Below are 22,106 nucleotides of genomic sequence, written 5' to 3'. Positions count from 1 at the left end.
TTAGAAAAGCCAGAGGAACTTGAGACATTATTTCTGATGCATGCCGAATAATTATGAAAGTCAAAAAATACCAAAAAGAAGTCACTATGTGCTTCATTGGTTATAGAAAGGCCTTCAATTGTGACAATATTAAACTCGAGAACACCGATGGTGAACCTTTTTGTAAATGCATGCCAAAATTGTGCGTGTGGGCATGATAGTGGGCATGTGCATGGCCCACATCCACAATTCAATGCGCGCCACCCACCTGTGCATGCACACGCACAACCCCAGGCATGCACGCATGACCTCTTCCATGCGGGTCATGCGTTCATGTCCTCCGGTTGGCCCGTTGGGCCCATTTTCCACCCTCCCCAGGTTTTCCTGAAGCCTGGGGAGAGTGAAAACGACCTCCTCAGGCCCTCAGGAGACCCTCTGGAAGCTGGAAACAGATCATTTCCAAACTTCCGGTTGACTGTTGGGCCCTTTTTTGTCCCCCCAGGCTCTGGTGGCTTTTCTGGAGTCTGGGGAGGGCAAAAGCAACCTCCCCCGGTCCTCTGGAAGGCCAAAAATCAGCTGGCCAACATGCGCATGCACACTGGAGCAGATGGCAGGCTAGCGGATATGTCTCTGCATGCCACCTGTGGCACACATGCCATAGGTTCGCCATCACGGCTCTAGAATGTGCTTAGAAAAGAGGAATAAAAAAGCCCCATCTAATTGTCCTCAAAGAGGAAAAAAACCTTCCCCCAAGTTGGGAAGTACATAATGAAACAGACTGGCTCCAAGTTGGCAAAGGATTGAGACAAGGCTGTATTTTATCCTATTATTTATTCAAGCTATATGTTGAATATTTATTAAGGAAAGCTGGTTTGGAAGAAAATAAGCATAGTTTTAAAACTGGAGGAAGGGACTGCAATAATTTGTGGTATGCTAATGACACTAACAGCTGAAAATGCCAAGGATCTGCAAACTCAAGTGACAAAAGTCAAGGAGGATAATGAAAAGAAATTTGGGGGTAAGTATAAGGAAGGATACCTAATGACAATAGATCCAATAACCTGCCCTAGAATTGATAATGAAGACATTAAAATGGGTAGATAGCTTCTGCCTTTTAGGATCAACCTTTATCCATAAAGGAATAAAGGGACAAATAAGCAAGCGAACAAGCAAGCCGTCCACTATAGATTAGCACTTGGTAGAGCTGCCATGAAGGCCTTGAAAAGATATTCATATGTCATGATCAGTGATGGGATTAATTTTTTTTTACTACCGGTTCTGTGGGCGTAGCTTGGTGGGCATGGCAGGGGAAGGATACTGTAAAATCTCCATTCCTACCCCACTCCAGGGGAGGGTTACTGAAAAATCCCCATTTCCTCCTGATCAGATGGGACGTGGGAGGCAGAGAATAGATGGAGGCGGGGCCAGGTCAGAGGTGGTGTTTACCGGTTCTCCGAACTACTCAAAATTTCCACTACCGGTTCTCCAGAACTGGTCAGAACCTGCTGAACGCCACCTCTGGTTGTGATACATCTAACACAAGCAATGATATTCATTGCAACAATCTACGGAAGCAAAAAATGGAGTTTGAAAAGGTGGGATTGAAAGAGTATTGACACTTTTGAATGTTGGTATTGGAGAAGACTTCTGAGAATGCCATGGACAGCCAAGAAAACAAAGCAAAACAAAAAATGCATCAGCAATCAACACAGTAAAAGGATAAAGGAATGGCTTGAATTACTCTACTATGTTAGAGTATGTCTAGATATCTTACATGGAAATCAAGATTCCTGGAGATCTTCTAATACTGGGGAAGGTGGAAGGAAGGAAAACAGAATGACCAGCAGGAAACTGTATAGATTTTGTTACAGTGGCAATAGAAGAGTGAAAAACCAGGTTAGGGTCAGATTGTCCTTGAGAGACTCTATATACGTGGCACTAAGAGCTTAAATGATTTGATGACACTTTATTAAGATACACAGTCAGGGGTGGGCTTTAAATTTTTTAGCATGTGCACTGTCCAGTTGCTGTGTGGGTGTAGCCATGATGGGTGTGGCTTAGTCGGGCTCCTGAACCCCAGCAGGGAGACCGTTTTCGCCTTCCCCAGTCTTTCTTCGAGCCTCTGGGAGGATGAAAACTGTCTTCCCTGAGCTCCGGGGGCCCTCTGGAAACAAGCCCATTTCCAGCCTTCCAGAACTTCCAGGAGGCCTGTTTTTCCCCTCCCTGAACCTCCACATGGTCCCTGCACTTACCTCGCATCCAAAACTGGCCACATGGAAATGCCTGGGAGGGGCGGGAGAGGTGGGGTGGGGTGGGCAGGGACAGCCAGGGGTGGGATTTGGAGGTTCTCTGAACTGGCCATCCCAAACCTGGGAGAACCCATAGCAGCCCACCCCCATACACAGTGTGACCTTCTTAGTGTCCGATTTCAGTCTTTTTCAACTGGCTGATGCCTAAGATTTCCATTTTTTGTCGATTCATTTCATATTCCACCATGTTGAGCTTCCCTGTGTTCATGTTTATTATGTTCCACCTTTCAACTGTTATTCTGTCTTTGCAGCTCTGGATTTATTTTACTCCATGGCAACATCAGCAACTATGTAAATGGGCTGAAGGCTTTAACCTAGCTATATCATAAACACCATTAGTATTATATTAAAAAAAATTCCTCAGTTTATCCTCAAGGGAAAAGGCACAGTTATTCTTTCTTAATACCTTTTAAGCATGATTGATTAACGTGCCTTGTCATCTGGTCCTACTTCATTCATTGACATCATGTTCTTGGGGCAATTCCAAAGTGGAAACATTTTAAACATAGAAAAGCTAAATCATTTATTTTGTTTTCATGCTTTTTCTTTTTATAGAAACCATGCATCTTTTACATCTTTTTCATATCTTGATTATATTTGCAAGTGTGGGCCACCATGTAAGGTCCACCCCTTGATTTTGCCATTCCTATTTCAGTTCCCCTTTCTCATTTAAAGTATCTTTATACATTACATTTTTTCCCCCAAATTTACCACATTTGGATTTATTAGGGCTTCCATTGTAGAAAGCCAGACAGGTATTTTCATGTAATTTTTTGCTTTAACTTTTCCCCATATTAGGAGTAGAACATTCATTACATACTTTAATTCCGGACAATAAAACATTAGAGAGGATCCAGAGGTATTTTACAAGAAGAGTACTCAACTCCTCTGCTCGTAATAAAATTCTGTATACCACCAGACTTGAAATTTTAGGCCTGGATAACCCTGAACTACGCCGTCTACATTCTGACCGGAGCTTAGTGCACAAGATAATCTGCCATAACATCCTACCTGTTAGTGACTACTTTTACTTCAGCCGCAATAACACAAGGGCTATCAATAGATACAAACTAAACGTAATCCGTTTGTCAGGCCTGTAATTCTGTTCCTTTTAGGATCTTTGGCCTGCCATATATATATGGTATAGTAGTTGGGAGGGGGGAATAGAAAGGAGTAGGATTGTGGAATGTATTGTTATGGATTTTCTTAGAAGCTCAAGGTCGTCTTTTGTCTCCGCACCTCGACACCTGGCCGGAAGAAGAGGGGTGTACATGGCAGCGTGGAAGATGAAGATTGGACCATGTGATGAATTATGGGATGTGGGGATAGATGATGAACTTTTAACTGGGTGAACTCACAGGATGTACGTTAGAGTTGAAATTTCACAGCATAATGCCAAAATGTCTGTCTTATTAAATTGGAGTTTTAAGGATCACTTTGCCTTGGACAATGATTTAATTCTGCATGATATTTGGAACGCTAACACCGTTCTAATCTTGATTGCAGGAAAAATGATTTCAGCAATAGAGTAGTAAAACACTCTACCTGACCCTGTTGTTATTCTTCTAACCCCCATATCTTTTATCTTAAACTGTCTACCGTGGACCTTACACGTTTCTTAAGAGGTCCCTAAGGGGGTGTGCATAAGCACACCAGCGTCCCTACCGTCCCTGTCCTACTGTCCCATTTATATGTACTATTTTTATGTGTTTATGGCTATGTTTGCTTATTTATATCAATTTATTTGTGCCATTTTTTTCAAGTGTTTTTCCTACTTATTTCCTTGTGCTTGTTGACAAATAAAAATAAATAAATAAAGTATTTGGAAGTATCTATGTATTTTATTTTTATCATACCACAGAAAGACATGCCATCCCAGACCATGTCCCTCTAACAGTAACAATCTTCTATTTCTAAGATTTATCCATTCTTCTATCCAAATTCATGCCAGGACCTGATAACAGAGCTCCCAATCCCACAGACCAAAGCCCCCATTGTGTTTAGATTCTTGCAACATTTTCAGTCTTATTCTCACTCTTTTTCCTTGCCAAGCATATTTCAAAATGAGTGCATTTAGTTCATCAAAATATATTTTCTCATGTTTTCTTTTTAGTATTTACCATGTAGCCTTTTCTCATTTTAGCATCTTCCCCATCCTATTGTTGTGGCCCGCCGGTGGCCAGTGGAGTTGGCAGCAGAGTTTGACAGTGAAGAGATTGGGGAGGAACATGTGCCAGTCCTAGGGGCTGAGGAAAGCTCAGACAAGGGCTCTGCGCCAGAGGCAGAGAGGGAGCTAGACAGCAGTGAGGCAGAGGAACAGCTGGAGCCTGTTCCCAGTGTGCACGCGCGCAGAGCTGCCAGAAGACAAGAACAACTAAGAAAACAGGGTCAACTTGGGAGTAAAGCCACACCTTGGAGGTGATTGGCCCCTCCCATCAGAAACAAAAGAGGAGTGAACAGGGAGTGGGCTTTTGCAGGAAACAATTCATTCCTTCAGTCATTTCAAGAGTGGAAAGTTCTGTTTGTGACTATAAGAGACTCTGTGCTAAGTGTTGCCTTGCCCTGCATTTGGAAACTAGTTATTTGGCAGCTCCCCAGATGAGATAAGGTTTGTGTTGATAAACATTCCCAGGAAAGACTCTCTGAGCAAGATAAGGTTCATAATGATAAATATTCTTCTGGAATACTGTTTGCCAAGCCTTGCTGACTGCAAATGAAAGGAATTCACAGTTGTGTAAATAAAAGAGGTTTTGCCGGGACCAAGACTCTGCTTCATGCTTTTTAAGGAAACCTAGGTCAAAACACCTATGTCTTTCTAAATGGAAGGAAACAAAAGTTGCAGCTCTTACATTGTCTAGGCTCGTATCTTCCATTCTTACCTTCTTTTGGAAGTCATGAATGATTCATTTTCGTTTCACCTTCCCTTGCTTTCTCTCACTTGTTATCCTATCTTTGGGACACATTTCTTCCTGCAACTGTCTTGACCATTTTTCACGGTCCAGAATTTCTTTGGGGAATAAGTTCTTTTCATCAAATGCAGCTTTCAGAGCTATCAGACCAAATGAAACAAAGTCCTTATTTCAACAAATATGTATTTTAATAAATATAAATACACAAATAAATATGCAATAAATATGTTAGTGAGAAATCTTATTTTCCAATTGGCCATTTATCTGTCATACATAACTAATAATTTTTAAACATTTTTTGCTTTATTTTGCCAAGCCTGTGACAGACAGAAGAAGGTGATGGTGATGCAGTTGTTAGAATGCAGTATTGCAGATTAATTCTGCTGACTGCAGACTGCCAGCAATTTGTCAGTTCAAGTCTCAAGGTTGACTCAGCCCTCCATCCTTCTTAGATCGGTAAAATGAGGACCCAGGTTGTTAGGGACAATATGCTGACTCTGTAAACCACTTACAGAGGGCTGTAAAGCAACGTGAAGCAGTATATAAGTCTGTGTGATGGCTAATTATGGCAGCTGATCACAAAGCAGCTCACAGTGGCTTACTAAGCCTATAACAGGAGCACCTTATTTCAGAACGAATTTTAAACCAGCAGTAGGAAACATTGACTCCCATAAACAATAATATACCATATAAAAAATAAAGAAGAGGGGGTCAACCTATTTACCAAAACACCCAAAGGCAAGACAAGAAACAATGGACAGAAACTAATCAAAAAGAGATCCAAACTAGAACTAAGGAGAAATGTCTTGACAGTGTGAACAAACACCAGTGGAACAGCTCCCCTTCAGAAGTTGTGGGTGTTCCATCATTGGAGGCTTTTAAAAAGACACTGGACAGTAACCTGTCTGAAATGGTATAGGACCTCCTGCTTGAGCAGGAGACTGGACTATAAGACCTTCACGGTTCCTTTCAACTTTATGCCCCAGGTCCTCTGAATCTTGGTAATATCACTGTATTGGTTTTGTGGCAAATCCATGAGAAGCCTTGGGAAATAATACTTATGTCAATCAACTTAACCCAACTTATATGTTGAGTTCTTATATAGTGTAACAATCTCAGACCAGAAAGTCAAAATTCAAGTCAAATCTTGACTGTGTGACATTAGGAAATCACAGCATTTTTTTCTTTTCCCAACCTTGTGGTTGATTTAGCTTGTACATTTCCAAGGGGAATTGGTGAAAGAAACAAACACATAACAATACAACTCTGTCAGCAAGATATGTCAAATATTGTCTCTTTTGATATATTTTTCTTTTTACCATTATATTAAATTAGTTACCCTTCTGTGCAAAATAATGCTTGCAAATTTCTCAAACCAAAGAGTTAACACTAAAGCTTACCTCGTTTTGGCTTTTCTCCATTGTCTAAAAATAGGATTTTTTTTTTCAAGGATTAATGGGAGAATTCTGAAGTGCTTCAGATAAATTTAAGAATAGCATTTTATATCGAAAGCTCCAGGGAAACAGGAGAGATTCAACTGTCTGGCAAGATTAATAACAGTCTGGAAAATCAGTATTTTGCCAACTGAGATCATATGCCTAGCTACAGTAATCAAGAAGCTGTTTGGAAATTGATCTGACTTCCAAAAAGTTAATTTTTAATTTGAAAAAATGGTTTTTGGAGCTGAGCAGGATCTTTTTTGTGGTCTATGCTGAATCATCAACATAACTCCAGTTTCACTATTTTTGTTTTTCAGTTACTTTCCATTTAATTCCCAGTTGCCTCTTAATACACAGCTTGAAGAGGCAACAGCTTGTTTTCTTCTACCATCAAAAGTGGTGATGTTGATATGTGAAAATAGTTTTATTGCTAATCCTATTCCATTCACATTGGCAATTTATGAATGATCTCAGGTCTTGGCAAGAATGCTGCCTTTTTGATAAAGGTTCTCTATTCTGATATTTGATGTGAGTATTTTTGGCTCAGGTATCCTCCAAAGACACTATTTGGACAGCAAAGGAAAAATTACAAATCATATTGCGTTTGTACAGTCCCAAACAATACTTCTTTTATCTGATTAAACCCTCTCTTCATTTGTTGAAAGATATCAAGGTGAATGTTAGCAAATAAACATGTCTTCTTCAATTATGGGATGCTGGAGACAAAAAACATTATGGAACAGTTTAGAACAAGGCAGGCAGTGAGAGAGAAATCTGTTCATATCACTTCTGAAATTCCCAAAGTCACATATTAATCACTATGTTTGTCAAATTAGCACCAGCTAAGACTCATTCTTCCCTCTTCTTTCCATGGTAACTGATGGAGAGGAAAGAGAAAAGGACTTAAATCAGATCCTTTGGCGTCAACCATTCTAGAAGACTATTAGACCAGCTATCTTGATTCCAACTCTTATGGGAGACCAATGAACACATGCCAAAACAATTTCCACCCATCTCCTTCAAGCATATACTACCATACCTGCCCTACCCTAGAGTGGTCAGCATTACCCTGGCTGATAGTGGTTAAAGGACCACATTTCCAACTATCCATCCACAAATTTCCTTATCATCCTTTGGGACCCTAATTCACTGACAAATCCTCTATAGCAGTGGCCCCCAACTTGGCTTGGGCACCAGGGACTTGTTTTGTGGAAGACGACCTTTCCATGGACCTTGGGGCTGGGGAAGAATGTGCAACCTAGATCCTATGCATGCACAGTTTCTCTTGCCTGCTGTTCACCTCCAGCTCCATCTGACAGGCAACAAACAGTCCATAGCCCGGGTATTGGGATCCTCCTGTTCTATAACTAAAGAAAAAATAAAATAAATACTGACTCCCATGGTTTCAATAAGGTGTCAATTTCTATCTGGGGGAAAACAAGACATAAATGTAATAAAAGATAAATTACGTGGAGGTAGCAACACAAAATGGAGAGGATAAAACCAGCAAGCATTAGCCTGATCTTCTTCTAATGTACTTATAAATGTGCAAAGAGTTTAATATCCACTAGATTTTTCAAAAGTGCCTGAGCTGTCTGACTTTGGTACATGCCAAACATAATTTACAACTTTGGCTCACAAATTTTCTGAGTCTCCCAGCTTTCTTAATTCCTGAAAGGGCCCCACAGGCCAGACAATACATCCAAGACCTCCCCATTACCTTGTTCTCTTCTTAAAAGAGATAAGCTACTGGTATTAATTTTTGCCTCTTGCCTGTGAGACTCGGTGTAATGAGAATATAATGAATATCTACTTACTTGCTGAAAAAGTAGGTAGTTTTAAATATTTAGAAGACTTCTCCGCTAACTTCTCTCCAGAATATTTGTCAGGGTGCAAAAATAATTTGAGCTCATTCGCATCTGTTATCTCCTTCAGGGCTTCAATCTTCAGTGACCTAAATGCAACTTGTCCGGAACCAGAAGATCATTCCAAAAGCACATTTCAGGTGAAGTAAAATCATCTAATGACATTAAAGCCATTTGTGTGGCTTAAAATGTTCAGCCATAAGTCTAATAAAAAGACTTCGAACACCAATCCTCAGACCAATTGCTCTACAAACACCCGATAATTTTAATTAAATGGCAATTTTTCCAAGAAAGCTGTATAAAACCCATCTTTGGCCTGAAGTCCAATTGACACAAAATTTACCTCTCACATATCCACTCACCTTCCATTCAGAGACTCCACATTCTTAGCTAACTCAAGGCCAGACATTGTGCCCCTAAACATCTTCCCTGTGTCCCTCAGAACCCTAGTGACTAGGTCAATCGTACACAAGCTTGCATGGCGGAGTTTCTCCCCAATTTTAAGGTAGAAAGCACACAAAAATTGCAACATAAATCCCTAAAATAGGTTTAAAGTGGGATTTTACAAAAGAAGAGGGGGAAGAAGAGAAAAAGAAGAGAAACAGCTACATTAGAGAAGAAAAAGTATTGGAAATTCCAATCCCATTCTATCTGTTTTCTGACTCTGTTCATTTCATGTCATCATTTCACTCACTGCAGTCCTCAAAAATTGGGTGCCTATGTCCTGAATTTAGAGCCAACAATGGGGGTGGCCATGATGAATTATCGTAGAACTTTATTAAAAGAAAGCAGCAGAAATCCAATTCTGGGCCTTTGAAGGTCCTAGCCTGATTTATTAAGCATGATAATTTTGAAGGTTTGAACCTCCCTTTGCTTCTCCAACATTTTCCACAGTTTGCTCTATGAACTTTTTTTTTAGCTTTAGACTAGATGTATTCCCCCAAATCAGGGGTCGGCAACCTTAAACATTCAAAGAGCCACCAAAGTCTTAACTGGAAGCCCCCCTCCCATACAATTCTGCAGCTGACCGGAAGTCCCATTCCCCCACCATAGAGTCTCCTCCTAGCACAGCATCCTTATTCCTCTACCTGTCCTAACTGAAAGCCCTATCAATTGTGGAGCCGACCAACGACAGGGAGCCACAGCAGAAGGCTGAAAGAGCCGTGGGTTGTTGACCCCTGTCCCAAATCAATGAAGACAGCACATACCTACAATGGTAAGGTATATACAGTATATGAAAGTACATAATAATACTTAAATGTTCCTAATAATGAATGTAGCATACCTGTTGGTTTTATCCCAGTCATTCTAGTGCTGAGACTGTATTTCTTTCCTTTCTCATTTTGTCTCTCTTGGAATTTCTTCCCCAGTATTGTGTTCTCCCATATATTATTTTCCCTAGGTGGATAGAAATAAGAAACAACATGAAGTATTTCTGACATGATCTTGCTTTGTTTCAATTGCTCTTTTTTGTACAAAGGAGCAAGAGTTTGGAAGATGTGCCTACTATTGACAGTTAACAAGACAAGGCAGCAGAATGATTGGGCCACAGGGCAAAAGAAAACTTTGCTCTGAAATGAACCTTGCTATCCATTCTCCTTGGTTGGCTCAATAGAGCTGAATGAATCAAATGAGTGTCCCAAGCGAAACAGCAAAATAAACTGTTCCATGGTGTCAACTCTGAGTTGTTTATAATAGTCCATCAGAGGCCTTCAAGATGAGAAGTTGAATTTGGAATGGGCCACCTTTCATTTCAAAGTCAAACGCAAGGTAGGAAAATCAAAGAATATTCAAGAGAGATCCATAAAAGAGTTTGCTATTTTATTTATGTGTATATGTTACGGTGAAAGACCGAAATCTGGTGAATGTCGACATTCACCGGTGAATGTCGACATTCACCAGATACGCTTGGTGAATGTCCGAAAATACCCTTATCCTCTCGACACCCTTACCCTAATCCCCTTACCCTAATACCTCGGCAGATATGCTTCCTTTTAAGCGTCTTCTATTCGCGGAGTTTTTTTTTTTATGTCGATCGCAGGATCGCAGGTTTTTTTAAAAAAACTCCGCGAATAGAAGACGCTTAAAAGGAAGCATATCTGCCGAGGTATTGGGGTAAGGGGATTAGGGTAAGGGTGTCGAGAGGATAAGGGTATTTTCGGACATACACCCTTACCCTAATCCCCTTACCCTAATACCTCGGCTCCTCGCTTCCTTTTAAGCGTCTTCTATTCGCCGAGTTTTTTTCTTTTATGTCGATCACAGGATCGCAGGTTTTAAAAAAAGAACTCCGCGAATAGAAGGGTGTCGAGAGGATAAGGGTATTTTCGGACATTCACCAAGCATATCTGGTGAATGTCGACATTCACCGGTGAATGTTGACATTCACCAATTTCGGTCTTTCACCGTAACATATACAAACGCACACACGAAAAGCCTAGCCATAAATAGAAAATGTATTTGAAAGTTAAACACACATTCATTTCTATGGTATTGTTTTTTTCTGGATAAATGTGCAAAAAGTTGTAATAATGTAAGTTAATACATCTTTTGTTATTGCGCCTCAAGGCAATTCTTAATTGGAAGATTGTGTGAGTTTATTTCTGTTTGTCTTAAAAACAGTTATTTTGTTTAAAATCCACACATCACAGTAACTGAGCAAAAAAACATCCATTTATTTCCATCTTACAAGGACTCAGCCATTGAAAAATACTCAAGGAATAACATTCTGTTATTTGAAATACAAGAGATGACTTTTGCTTATTCATTTGTCAAATGGTTTTGTGTAACCTTCAATCATCGCAAAAGAACAAAATACAAAACTGAACTGGATGTTTTGCAAATCAGTTTCCAATCAGTTAAAAGTAGAGTCAATTATACAATAGAAGAACAGTATGTCTGTTTTTTTAAATGAAAGGGTATATCTGGAGGGACGGGGTAGAGGGCACAGTTTTTAACCTTATTGCCAACTTGCTGCATTGCTCTTCCAAATTGCTCCCCAAGTGAATTATCTGCCTGTTGAATTTGAAACACATGTTTGCCCTTGCAAACACATTTTTTCAGAACCCGGAAGGATGAAAAATCATGAAAAGGGCCATTTAAAATAAAGAAAAAAAATATGGGGGGGGGGGAGATTAATCACTGTCCCATCTCTTCTCATCTCATTATATCCTGGAAGTCTAAACAGTGGTTTTTCCTATCAATAAAAGAGCTGTTAGTCTGGTTGATTATGACATGTAGTTTTGTAATGATATTACAATTTTGATATGATTATACTAAGGATATTCTATTTAAAAAGAATTGGTTCTCAAAATCTCTCCTTGTTCAGCTACAAGATAAAGTAGTTGCTTGATTGCATGCATGAAGGAGTCTACTCCCACTGTAACAGTAGAAGCCCTGTTCCACAACGTATTTCAGTGGGTTGATGTGAATATAAATCTATTGTGAGAACATGTGAGTTGAATGAATTAATGAGTTAATCATGAGAACTCATTAATCTATCATGAGAGCTAGTTTGTGGTAGTGGTTAAGAAACCAGCAGACTGTGTCTTCTAGTATTCCACTATCACTCAGACCAAGACATATTGTAGTGCAAAAATCGGAGAAAAGGGAATATTAGCTATGTTAGTCACCTTGAGTTATTTATAAAAATAATAAAGGTGGGATTAAATACATATGTACATGTACACACACACACACACGCACACACACACACACGTACCAAAACCTGACAAATTGATTCAGTCACTTAATTCTCATCGAATTGAATTATGTCTCAAAACTCTCAGGGATGAACAGCAGAGGTGGGTTGATCCCAGTTCAGCCTGGATTGGGCGAACCGGTAGTAGCAGCAGCGGAAGGAGGCTACACCCACCCGCCTGGACACTTCTGCATATGTGCAGAAGCGTTAAGCGCACCCAAGCGTACCGGTAGTAAAAAAAATGGAAACCCACCAATGATGAATAAGTTAAAGTAACTCCGTCCAAAAAGTTGTGTTGGTGGGACACAAACTAGATTAGTGCTATTGTTTTTGCATTCCTAATCCTACAGGAAGAAAAACTGAAGGGAAAGAATGGTTCAGAAACTTATTTACAGAAGTCAGTGTCAGGGCCTGGCCTATACAATGTACTATCCAAATATTGATTAACTACAGTGACCAAGCCATGTCTTCTCTCTTTTAGACCAATGGAGAAAGAGCAAATGATGTTTCGAAGCCTGGCCAGTTCTTTCCTGGTGCAAGAGCTCATGGGAAAAGCTCATGAATTGGTAGCTGATTGGGTTTAGCATGTTGTGTAGCAATTTGCCTCACAGACTACTTTTAAATGTATACCTAAATAAATTGAATAATGGTGTACCATTTTTTATCTTAGATCAAAAATCTGTATCAGAATCTGCATAATTTAAAATAGAAAGTTGCAGCCAACATAGTTAGCTGATTGAAATGCTAGATTAGGAATTGGGAGGCTCAGCTTCAAGTCTAACCTCATCTCTGAATGACTTTGAGTCAGTTCAAGATTGTCTGTCTGTGTGTGTGTGTGTGTGTGTGTGTGTGTGTGTGTGTTCCCTTTAACATTTCCCAGGTTGTGACATTTTGTAAGTCCCAGTTAATCAATACCAAAAGCTGGCTTGCATTTTCGCTTCAATTTACAATATTTAATCTCCTCTTAGTGTCCAATTTCTAAAATTATAAATTTGCTCATCTTTGTTATGAACCAAGACAGCCAATATATCTCTGGTTCCCATGAGAAGCTATTTATTTTTCATAATTAATTCCAAAACCTCTTAGTAAAAGCCAATGTTCAAGATTTATCTGGACTCTAAATCCAGATAAAAATTTTTAGATCAAAATCTTAATTAGTTTTTTATGCTTATTTCAAATTCTTTACTGCTTTAAGTTCATAAGTTCGTAATTATTTCTTGCGGTGGTGGTTCAGAGTTGAAGTTAAACTCACTTGGCAACTATTCAAACTTGTCATTCTAAAGGTTTCTAGTAGTTTTAAGATGGTTTATAGCAGCGGTGGATTCCCTGGTGCCACCCACATGCATGTGCATGATGCGCGCACATGCCCATGTGTTGTAGCATCAAATAATACTTCCGCAAGCATCTGCAATGCTCCAACAGCTCAGTGGAGCATCGCGCAGGCGCTGTATGCACCATGCACGTGCGCAGAGGCGGCTGACAGCTTTAAAACACAGTAAGTAGTACGGGCACAGGTGGGCCCTACAGAGCACCATACTGGAGCAGTACCCGGTGCTCCTGGCAGGATCCGGTACGCCCGTATTGGGGCATACCGCCTGCAATCCACCACTGGTTAATAGGCAATTTCCAAATTTGAAAGTGAGTGGCTTTAAAAGACCACCATGGTTGTAAGCAAGATGGCTGATCTTGTTGTCTCCTAGTGCTAAAACTGAGTGAAGACTCCTGTTCTGTGGTTCTCTTATGAGGAGCAGCCTTCCAGACCATTGTGGGTGATCTCCTATCTTCTTCTTACAGTATTTGGAAAAGTTCTGAAGAAATTGATCGGTCACCTGTTCTTTAATTTTTGTCATAATTGTCACCTCCACGTTTAGGAAGATAACTTCAATTTGCTAGGCCTCCTTCAAAAGTAAAATAAAAAAATAAAAATACCACTGTTTACAAAGAAGAAACATCAATCATCAGTCATGACATTTGGTAGCAGTAAAGTTGGCATTGGAGCACTGTTCCCTTGTGCAGGCTGAATTTATACTTCATGAATAATGAACTGTCATAAAACCCAGTGGGTCATGCAGTGTATTTTCAGAGCAAATGCAACCATTATGGAAAACTGAACTTGTGTTTTGAGGGAACTAACCTAGTGAATGATTATGCTCCAACACTTTTGCAATCAGAAGGCTAGATTGAGTTGGTGGTCCACAATTATTGATCTAGAGTGGAGCTTGGGGCTCCACTCCTAAAAAAAAATAGATAGAACAAGGATGAAAGCTAAATGTGGTTGCATTGCACCAGTGGCGTAGCGTAGGTTGTCAGCACCCGGGGCAAGGCAAGTAATTTGCGCCCCCTAACCCGAGGGCGGCCCGACTGCAGCTGCCCCTGGGTCGGCATCAGTCAAGTGAGGCTCTCCATGCTGGCCTCCTGCCTTCCTCCCGAAAAGGAGCTCGAAGGGCAGCGGGAAAAGGCTCGACTGAAGGGAAGCAGGTGCCGCGGGGGTGGGAGGCGCACCGGGGGCTTCAGGAAGGCGCCGGCTCCCCGGGGCGCTCCAGGCGGAGCGGGAGGACGCGGTGGCGTTGCAGCGGCGGGCAGACGGAGCGCAGCGCCGCTCTCCTTCGGCTCCCACGGGGGCGGCGCGGCGGGTCTTGCCGGCTCCGCTGGGAGGTAGGCGGTGCGCAGGAGGGGCCTGGGTGGGCCGGGGCCGGGGAGCATAGTTTGCGGGCCGAGCCGGGCGCGGAAAGAGGTGGCCACAGTCCGGCAAAGGGTGGCGCGGGGCGAGTCAGGGCGCCCCCCCAGACGTTGCGCCCGGTGCGGCCGGCCCCCACTGCACCCCCCACGCTACGCCACTGCATTGCATTCACACTTAATGGATATTATTGGATATTAAATATAGTTTGAAAAATTGTATTCCAGCTGTGTATGTAATAAATTTGCCCTTTTGAATACCACCTTGGAGACTGCCTTTCAGAAGCTGAATTAAACTCTTTTGGAGCCTCTGTTTTGCACTACTCCTATCTCATATGTCCTGCACTTCATTTAAATATTGATCAGCGATGTCTGAAGAAGCCATCTCTCTACATCCCCTGGATGTAGACCTCCTTTGCACTAATGAATAGCTGTTTATTCAGGTTTCCTCACTGTGTAGGGAATTCTATTTACATCCATGCAAATACAAATAGGAACATGTTTTTCATAAAAGCAAGAATGATGAAGCCATCATATGTCATTAAGATCAGTTTTCCATTCATGCTGTTAGCTATCTTGTGTGCACATCTGCATGCAATTTATATTGAGTTGTTTACTTGGAACACAGAAAAATGAAAGCCACTAGTCTCATAATTGTGCCCAGTAGCAATATAATTTGCAGCATGATATACAGAGGTCTTGGAAATGACTTAGTACATTAAAAAAGCAGATGCCAGGGCTTAAATCTCAGACTTTCTGGCTTCAAAGCAAATTATTACTTAGAGGTGGTTTTCCCCCTTTAAAAAAGAGAGTTCAATTATGAGTCTTCCATCTGGTTCCAAATGGATAGGATTCAAGCACACTCAGACATTTGTCACTACTACAGATTCATTAGAGGTGTAGAGGTATAGTTTCATTTAGTCTATAAATTCCATTTAGTCTATAAGTTCCAAAACCTAGATTTTCCATTTTAGACAAGACAGCTGAGCTTCCTCTGCTTTGCATTTTAGAACCTCTCTTCAAACTCTAGCTCCGGTAATAACCATTAGGGAAATTGATCTGGACGCAAAAATCTTCAAATTCAGTGTGAGTATGGCTACTTACAGCTCTATCTTAACAAAACAATTAAATTGTTAGAACAATTAGTTAGAACAATTAATCAGTGGAACAACTTGCCTCCAGAAGTTGTGAATGCTCCAACACCAGAAGTTTTGAAAAAGAGATTGGACAACCATTTATGTGAAATGGTATAGCGTTTCCTGCCTGAGCAAGGGGTTGGAGTAAAAGGCCTCTAAGGTCCATTCCAACTCTGTTATTCTATTGTAAAATTAAATTGTAAGCCACCTGGAGTTATTGATTTTAACAGGTGGCCACTGATATTTTGAATAAACAAACAAACAGAATATTCTCCAATCTTCATAAATTCTGGTATAGATTGGATATACATATTTATCCATTGGTGCAAATACTTTTTTGTTCGAAAGGGGCGCAGAATTCTAGAGAAATTTGTAACAGGCCACATGCTAGCACAAAAGGAAAAGAGGAAGGAAGGAAGGAAGGAAGGAAGGAAGGAAGGAAGGAAGGAAGGAAGGAAGGAAGGAAGGAAGGAAGGAAGGAAGGTTGTAGACTTTGTAATGAAAACTGTATTATTTTACAATTCCCAATCCAAATATTGACTCCCGTGCACTCCATTCATCTTCTTCTACCTTATCTGAATCTTCAGTCACTAAGTTTAATCTGAACACATTGAAAATTGGCAAAAACTGAAAAGTCCATGTACCATGGGATGATTAACTACAGCTGAAATGTAATTTGACAGGGGTCATAACTCAATTAATAGCCTTTGCTTTGTATACAGAAGATTCCAAATTCATTTCTTGGTATTTCCAGTTAAAATGATCAGGTAGTAAAAAAGAGCCTTTGCTTGAGATTCATGAATGATATTGCCAGTCAATGCAGACAATATGTATCCTTGGCATCTTTATTTTATTTATTTTATTTATTTCTTAGATTTTTAGACCGCCCCCTCTCCCAACAAGGGACTCGGGGCGGTGTACAGTCAATGCAAATAAAATACAGTCATAACAATAAAATACATTTAAAATACATTTGGAGGGGGAGATAGACTGTATAAGAAATAAATATATTCTAACCCTAAAAACATCCCAATTAAAACCCCAAACCCAATTAAAATAAAATGAATCCCCGGGAGGTAAAAAACTAAGAAAGTGCCAGGCCAGCTGATTGAAATAGGTGAGTCTTTAACTTTTGCCGGAAGGAACGGAGGTCGGTGGTAGTTCGAATGTCTGGGGGGAGGTCATTCCAGAGGGTTGGGCCCATCACAGAGAAGGACCTACTCCTAGGTGTCGCCCGCTGGCATTGCCTAGCGGACGGCACCAGGAGGAGCCCCTCTCTGTGTGAGCGGATAGGTCGCAGGGACGTATGTGGTAGGATGCGATCCTGCAGATAACTAGGTCCTATGCCATGGAGCGCTTTAAAGATGGTGATCAATACCTTGAAACGCACCCGAAAGGCCACAGGTAGCCAGTGCAGCTCGTGCAGGAGAGGTGTTACGTGGGAGTAACGTGTACTCCCCAAATCTGTGTTATTAACCCAAACATTGGATGAGATAAGGTCTACATATCAAATGTGTCCTGTTTTTGGATGCATTTGGTTGGCTTCCATAGGAAATACAATGAAGCATAAACTATTTATTCTTTGATTCAACCTAGAACGTTTATTCTATATTTTTTTTAATCTGTTCCTCCAGAGCCCTATTCAGTGGTCTTTTAATATTTTCCATTATTCCAGAGATACATGGGAGATGAATGGCATTAGCCACAATTTAAATACATAAATAAACCAACCAACAAACAAACTTCCTCTAGTTGTATTGCAGTTGCAATTTTCAAATTTCCCATTTGAATGGCTAAAAGAATTCTGGGAATTACAACTTCAACAGATCTAGACATTTATGGATGGCTTCCCTTCAGCTATGAGGGGAAAAAAGAAAAACCTTTGATTATTTCCCCTCATAAAATGTGGTCTGGTTCATTTTGAATTTGAAAATATCAGAATTCTAATTGTACTTCGAATCATACATGTCCAGTTGGGTGCATATGGCAATGTATCTTTTGGCAACATTTTCCAGCCTTGTAACATTGCAATTGTATTTTATTATTTATTGCTGTATTTAGCTTTGCATTGGTCCAGTACATGAAGGTTACTTTGTTTTGCCCAAGGTTATTAGCATGTTTAATAATACAGAAGCTCAATTATGTTATAGCAAAGAAGTTAAAATGAGAAAGCAGTTAGCTAGAGTTCAACTTGCCATTTTTATGTTTTCATATTTTACAAAGATCCATGAATGATTTATGCATTTTGCCATATATGAACTCACTCAAAATCAAATTCTTGCACATCTAACTTCTTAGCATCAGAAATACAAAGTTATATCAGTTACTTATTCAGTGTATTTTATATACTAGGATAAAGCGGCGGGGGGGGGGGGAGGTCATAAATTGTGCTTCTAAAACACAACACAATAAGCTGCCACAGAAAATCTACATATACGTTAGTCCTCTTTCTCCCAAAACTGTGCCCCTGAATTTTTAACAACTTGGAGTAGTGATACATTTGTTCAGATGATGCATTTCTTGGTACTAGATAATTTTTGGTACTAGACTGCTATAAAACAATGCAAGAGACCAATGAATTATTTGTTGTATTCCTTCGTCAATATTTTGAGCCCTATTTATATATTATTTTAAAAAAAAAAACCTCATAAGGCAGAGGATTTAAACGTTAGTAAGTATGCAAAAAGCTCTTAAAGGTTTCTTCAGTTAGAAGAATCTGAGATTGAATTACCTCCTCAAACTTATTTCTAAAGTGTATCACTTTGAATTGCTTTAGAGATATTCGAATGCGATTTGTGGTTTGATGGGCTGGGAGGATTTTAAAAGTGTACACATACAAACACACACACACATGCATATGAATATGTGTTGTGGGCCAGCAGGAGCCGTTGGAGCTGCCACCAGAGTCCGAGAGTGAGGGTCCCTATGAGTCGGTTCTGGAGAATGAGGAGGACCTTGGGCAGGGTTCTGACTCTGAGCAGGGATCGGAGAGTCTGGTCGGCCACCAGGAGGGGCCTGAGGCATGGAGCAGCGGTGAGAGCCAAAGGAGGGGGGCTCCTGATGCCATGCCTTGGAGCAGTGGGGAGGAGTCACAGGGCAGTGAATCAGAGATCAGCAGGGAGTTCTTGGATGCTCGTTACCGCCGCGCCCACAGACGCAGGGAGCAAGGGCACAGTTATCGGTGGTAAGGGCTCTCAGCTGCTGATAAGTAGACTCCCCTTCAGGCTATAAAAGGATTGACTGAGCATACACCCTTTGCAGAAGTCAACAAAGGAATTATTCAAGAAGTTCGGTCTTGGAAACGTAGCATGCTGGATAGCTGCTATCGTGTCTCGTGTCTGTGAGCCTTGTCGTGGTGGTTTACTGCCAAGGATCTGTCTGTGCAATAAATCCTGTTAAAGTAGTATTGTTCCGGAGCGTGTTCTGTGTGGGCGAGGGAAGAAGGAGGGTCAGAACAAATATGAATTCATAAATATACATATATTAGACACACTGTTGGTGCATATAAAGGACTGACAGGATAGAGCAATGTCAGTCTTGGAAGTGGAAGACCAAGGTTTGAATCTCTAATGCTGTGTGAACCTGCGCAATAAACTTTCTTGCATTGGAAAGAGCTGGTCTTAGAGTCCTTACTTTCCCCAACAAAAGGAAGGCATGAAGGCTGTCCATGTGAAGAACTAGAAGGTCCTCACAATGTAGAGATGTTTTCATCCCAATTTCCATCCCTATTTGACAGTGACCTCTACTATAACCCATGTTATTTGACAGGTTGTCTCATATTAACACATTAAAAACAGGCCCTCTGTTTTCCCCATTATTTGCCTTGAATTATCAATTTATTCACAATCATACTTGTTGTGTGAGCAGATCTAAAATAAGTGTTGGTAGACTATTGCAATATCACATACAATTACACGAAATCTCTGTACATCAGTGACGTGCAGTCAGGGGAGGCAGGGGAGGCAGAGCCTCACTGCTCTCATCATGAAAATAAAAAAAATTACTCCGGGAAGCTGCGAAAGTGGCTGGGAGAGGCGCACGGCTTGGTTTAGCCTCCCTGGACATCATAGCCGCAGCCCCAAGTGCGCCGATCTCACCATTTTTTGCATCGGGCGAGCCTGGGATCCTTGCAAGGGGAATGGGACCACGTGTGCAGGAGAAGGGGACCATGGCTCGTGCTGATCTGAGGCTGGCGCTGAGGAGCCTCCTGCACACATGATCCCATTCCCCTTGCAAGGATCCCGGGCTCGCTCGATGCAAAAAATGCCTAGGTAACATCATCAGTGCTAGAAGGGAGGGGGGAGGAGGAGGAATGAGTAGTTTCTCTTCTCAGAAATGTAGTCTCCACTGAGGCAGACTGCCTGTCCCTTTCTGACATTTCTGAGAAGAGAAACTTCTCTGGTCAGGCTGTGCCCATGAGATCGGAGCAACCATGCGGTTTGATGACGTCACCAGCCTCACCAGCCATTAACCTCACCGCACGTCACTGCTGTACATTATAATGACAATACTGGTAAGATAGAGAGTCTCAAAATATTTTTAAGCAGCATAAGTTGCATCATTGAGATATGGTGCAGTGGCCTAGAGATGGATCTCTCACCTCACAATTAGGAGGCTGTGAGTTTGATCCTAGGTAGAGGCAGATATTTCTCTCTCTGGGCACAATGAGAATAAATGAACAAATCTCTCCATTGGCATCAGGAAGGGCATCTGGCAGGGAAACACTCTACTAGCTCCATTCAGTTGCCCAGGCTCCACCCCGCAAGGGATTATGGGGTCATTAAGTGAAGATGATAAGATACATCATTGAAAAAATAATCTTGAAGACCAGAAATTTTAACAACCTGGAAGGTTAAGGTACCAAAGGGTGATGGATTTGTCAATCTCTAGCAACAGATTACAGTAAGGTGGAGCAGAGAAGAGTAGAATAAGAGTACATATATGTAGATCTGTAGTATCAGAGTGGGATATTTTTTGAATTGATTCAGCATAACTATAGGCTATTTTTTAAATCTCTTGAGGGATGCTGTGCTCTTTTCTACCCCTTGCTATCTTTACCCTTAGAAAAGTAGCGGGGAACATTTCAGGAATTTATTTTAGTGAAACCTTGGAAAGAATCTAAATGAACAATTAATAACCTTGAAAGAATATACCCTACCTACTATTTTCATCAATTTTGCAAAAGCAAAAAAAAAAGGTATTGGGCAGAGAAACCTCTTCAGGCAGTTTGATGCTTATATCTGGAGTTTAATCTATTATTGAAGCCCTCCTCCTTTGCCCTCAGTAGCTTTCAGGTATTAGATTCAGACAGTGGTTAACATGGCCCCTAACTGATGGATTTCCCTGCTTCTTTTCTACTCACATGACTGTTCGGGAAACAAGTACTAAATGCTTTCTATTCTGTGGATATCTCTTTTGAGAACAGAATTCTTTTAAAAAAAGAAAAAGACCAAGAGTTCCTGTTGTCATTTGGGCTAAAAAAATGGGAAAGAAAGAGAAAGACAAGAAGGTCAAATTATTGAGAAGCAACCTAGAACCAAGGAGAAATTTCCCAACGGTGAGAGCCATCAACCAATGAAATAGCTTGTCTTCTGAAGTTGTGGGTGCTCCATCATTGGAGGTTTTCAAAAAGAGATTGGACAACCATTTGTCCAAAATGGTATAGAGTAGTGGTGAAATTCATTTTTTTTTTTTACTACCAGTTCTATGAGCGTGGCTTAGTGGGCATGGCAGGGGAAGGATACTGCAAAATCCCCTTTCCCTCCCCACTCCTGGGGGATGTATATTGCAAAATCTCCATTCCCATCCCATCCTGGGGCCAGCCAGAGGTGGTATTTGCTGGTTCTCCAAACTACTCAAAATTTCTGCTACCAGTTCTCCAGAACCTGTCAGAACCTGCTGAATTTCACTCCTTCTCAAACAGGAGTTGGACTAGAAGACTCCTAAGGTCCTTTCCAATTCTGTTATTCTATGTTCTGAGAGAGGGGGGAAGGGAGGGAGGGGAGGGAGGAGAGAGAGAGGGACGTGGGGGAGATCACTATTCTTCTACTGGATCTGTTTGTTCAAAAAATTGCCAATTTTTTTTAAAGACAA

General features: G+C 41.0%; 1 protein-coding gene across 2 annotated transcripts in view; it reads right to left on the bottom strand.

Moving 5' to 3' along the window:
* WDR49 (WD repeat domain 49) overlaps positions 1-22,106 on the bottom strand; it is a 148,759-nt gene that overhangs the window by 5,496 nt on the left and 121,157 nt on the right. For both annotated transcript variants that reach the window (XM_081955592.1, XM_081955593.1), the window contains exons 17-19: positions 9,787-9,899; positions 8,454-8,600; positions 5,168-5,337 (exon numbers count right to left, since the gene is read on the bottom strand). In XM_081955592.1, coding sequence (XP_081811718.1) covers positions 5,192-5,337; positions 8,454-8,600; positions 9,787-9,899 — 406 coding nt within the window. In that variant the 3' untranslated portion in view covers positions 5,168-5,191. The remainder of the gene's footprint in view (positions 1-5,167; positions 5,338-8,453; positions 8,601-9,786; positions 9,900-22,106) is intronic.

Source organism: Natrix helvetica (genome assembly GCF_964273705.1).
Source record: "Natrix helvetica genome assembly, chromosome: 5".
NCBI lineage: Eukaryota > Metazoa > Chordata > Lepidosauria > Squamata > Natricidae > Natrix > Natrix helvetica.
This window is presented reverse-complemented; position numbering and strand designations above follow the sequence as displayed.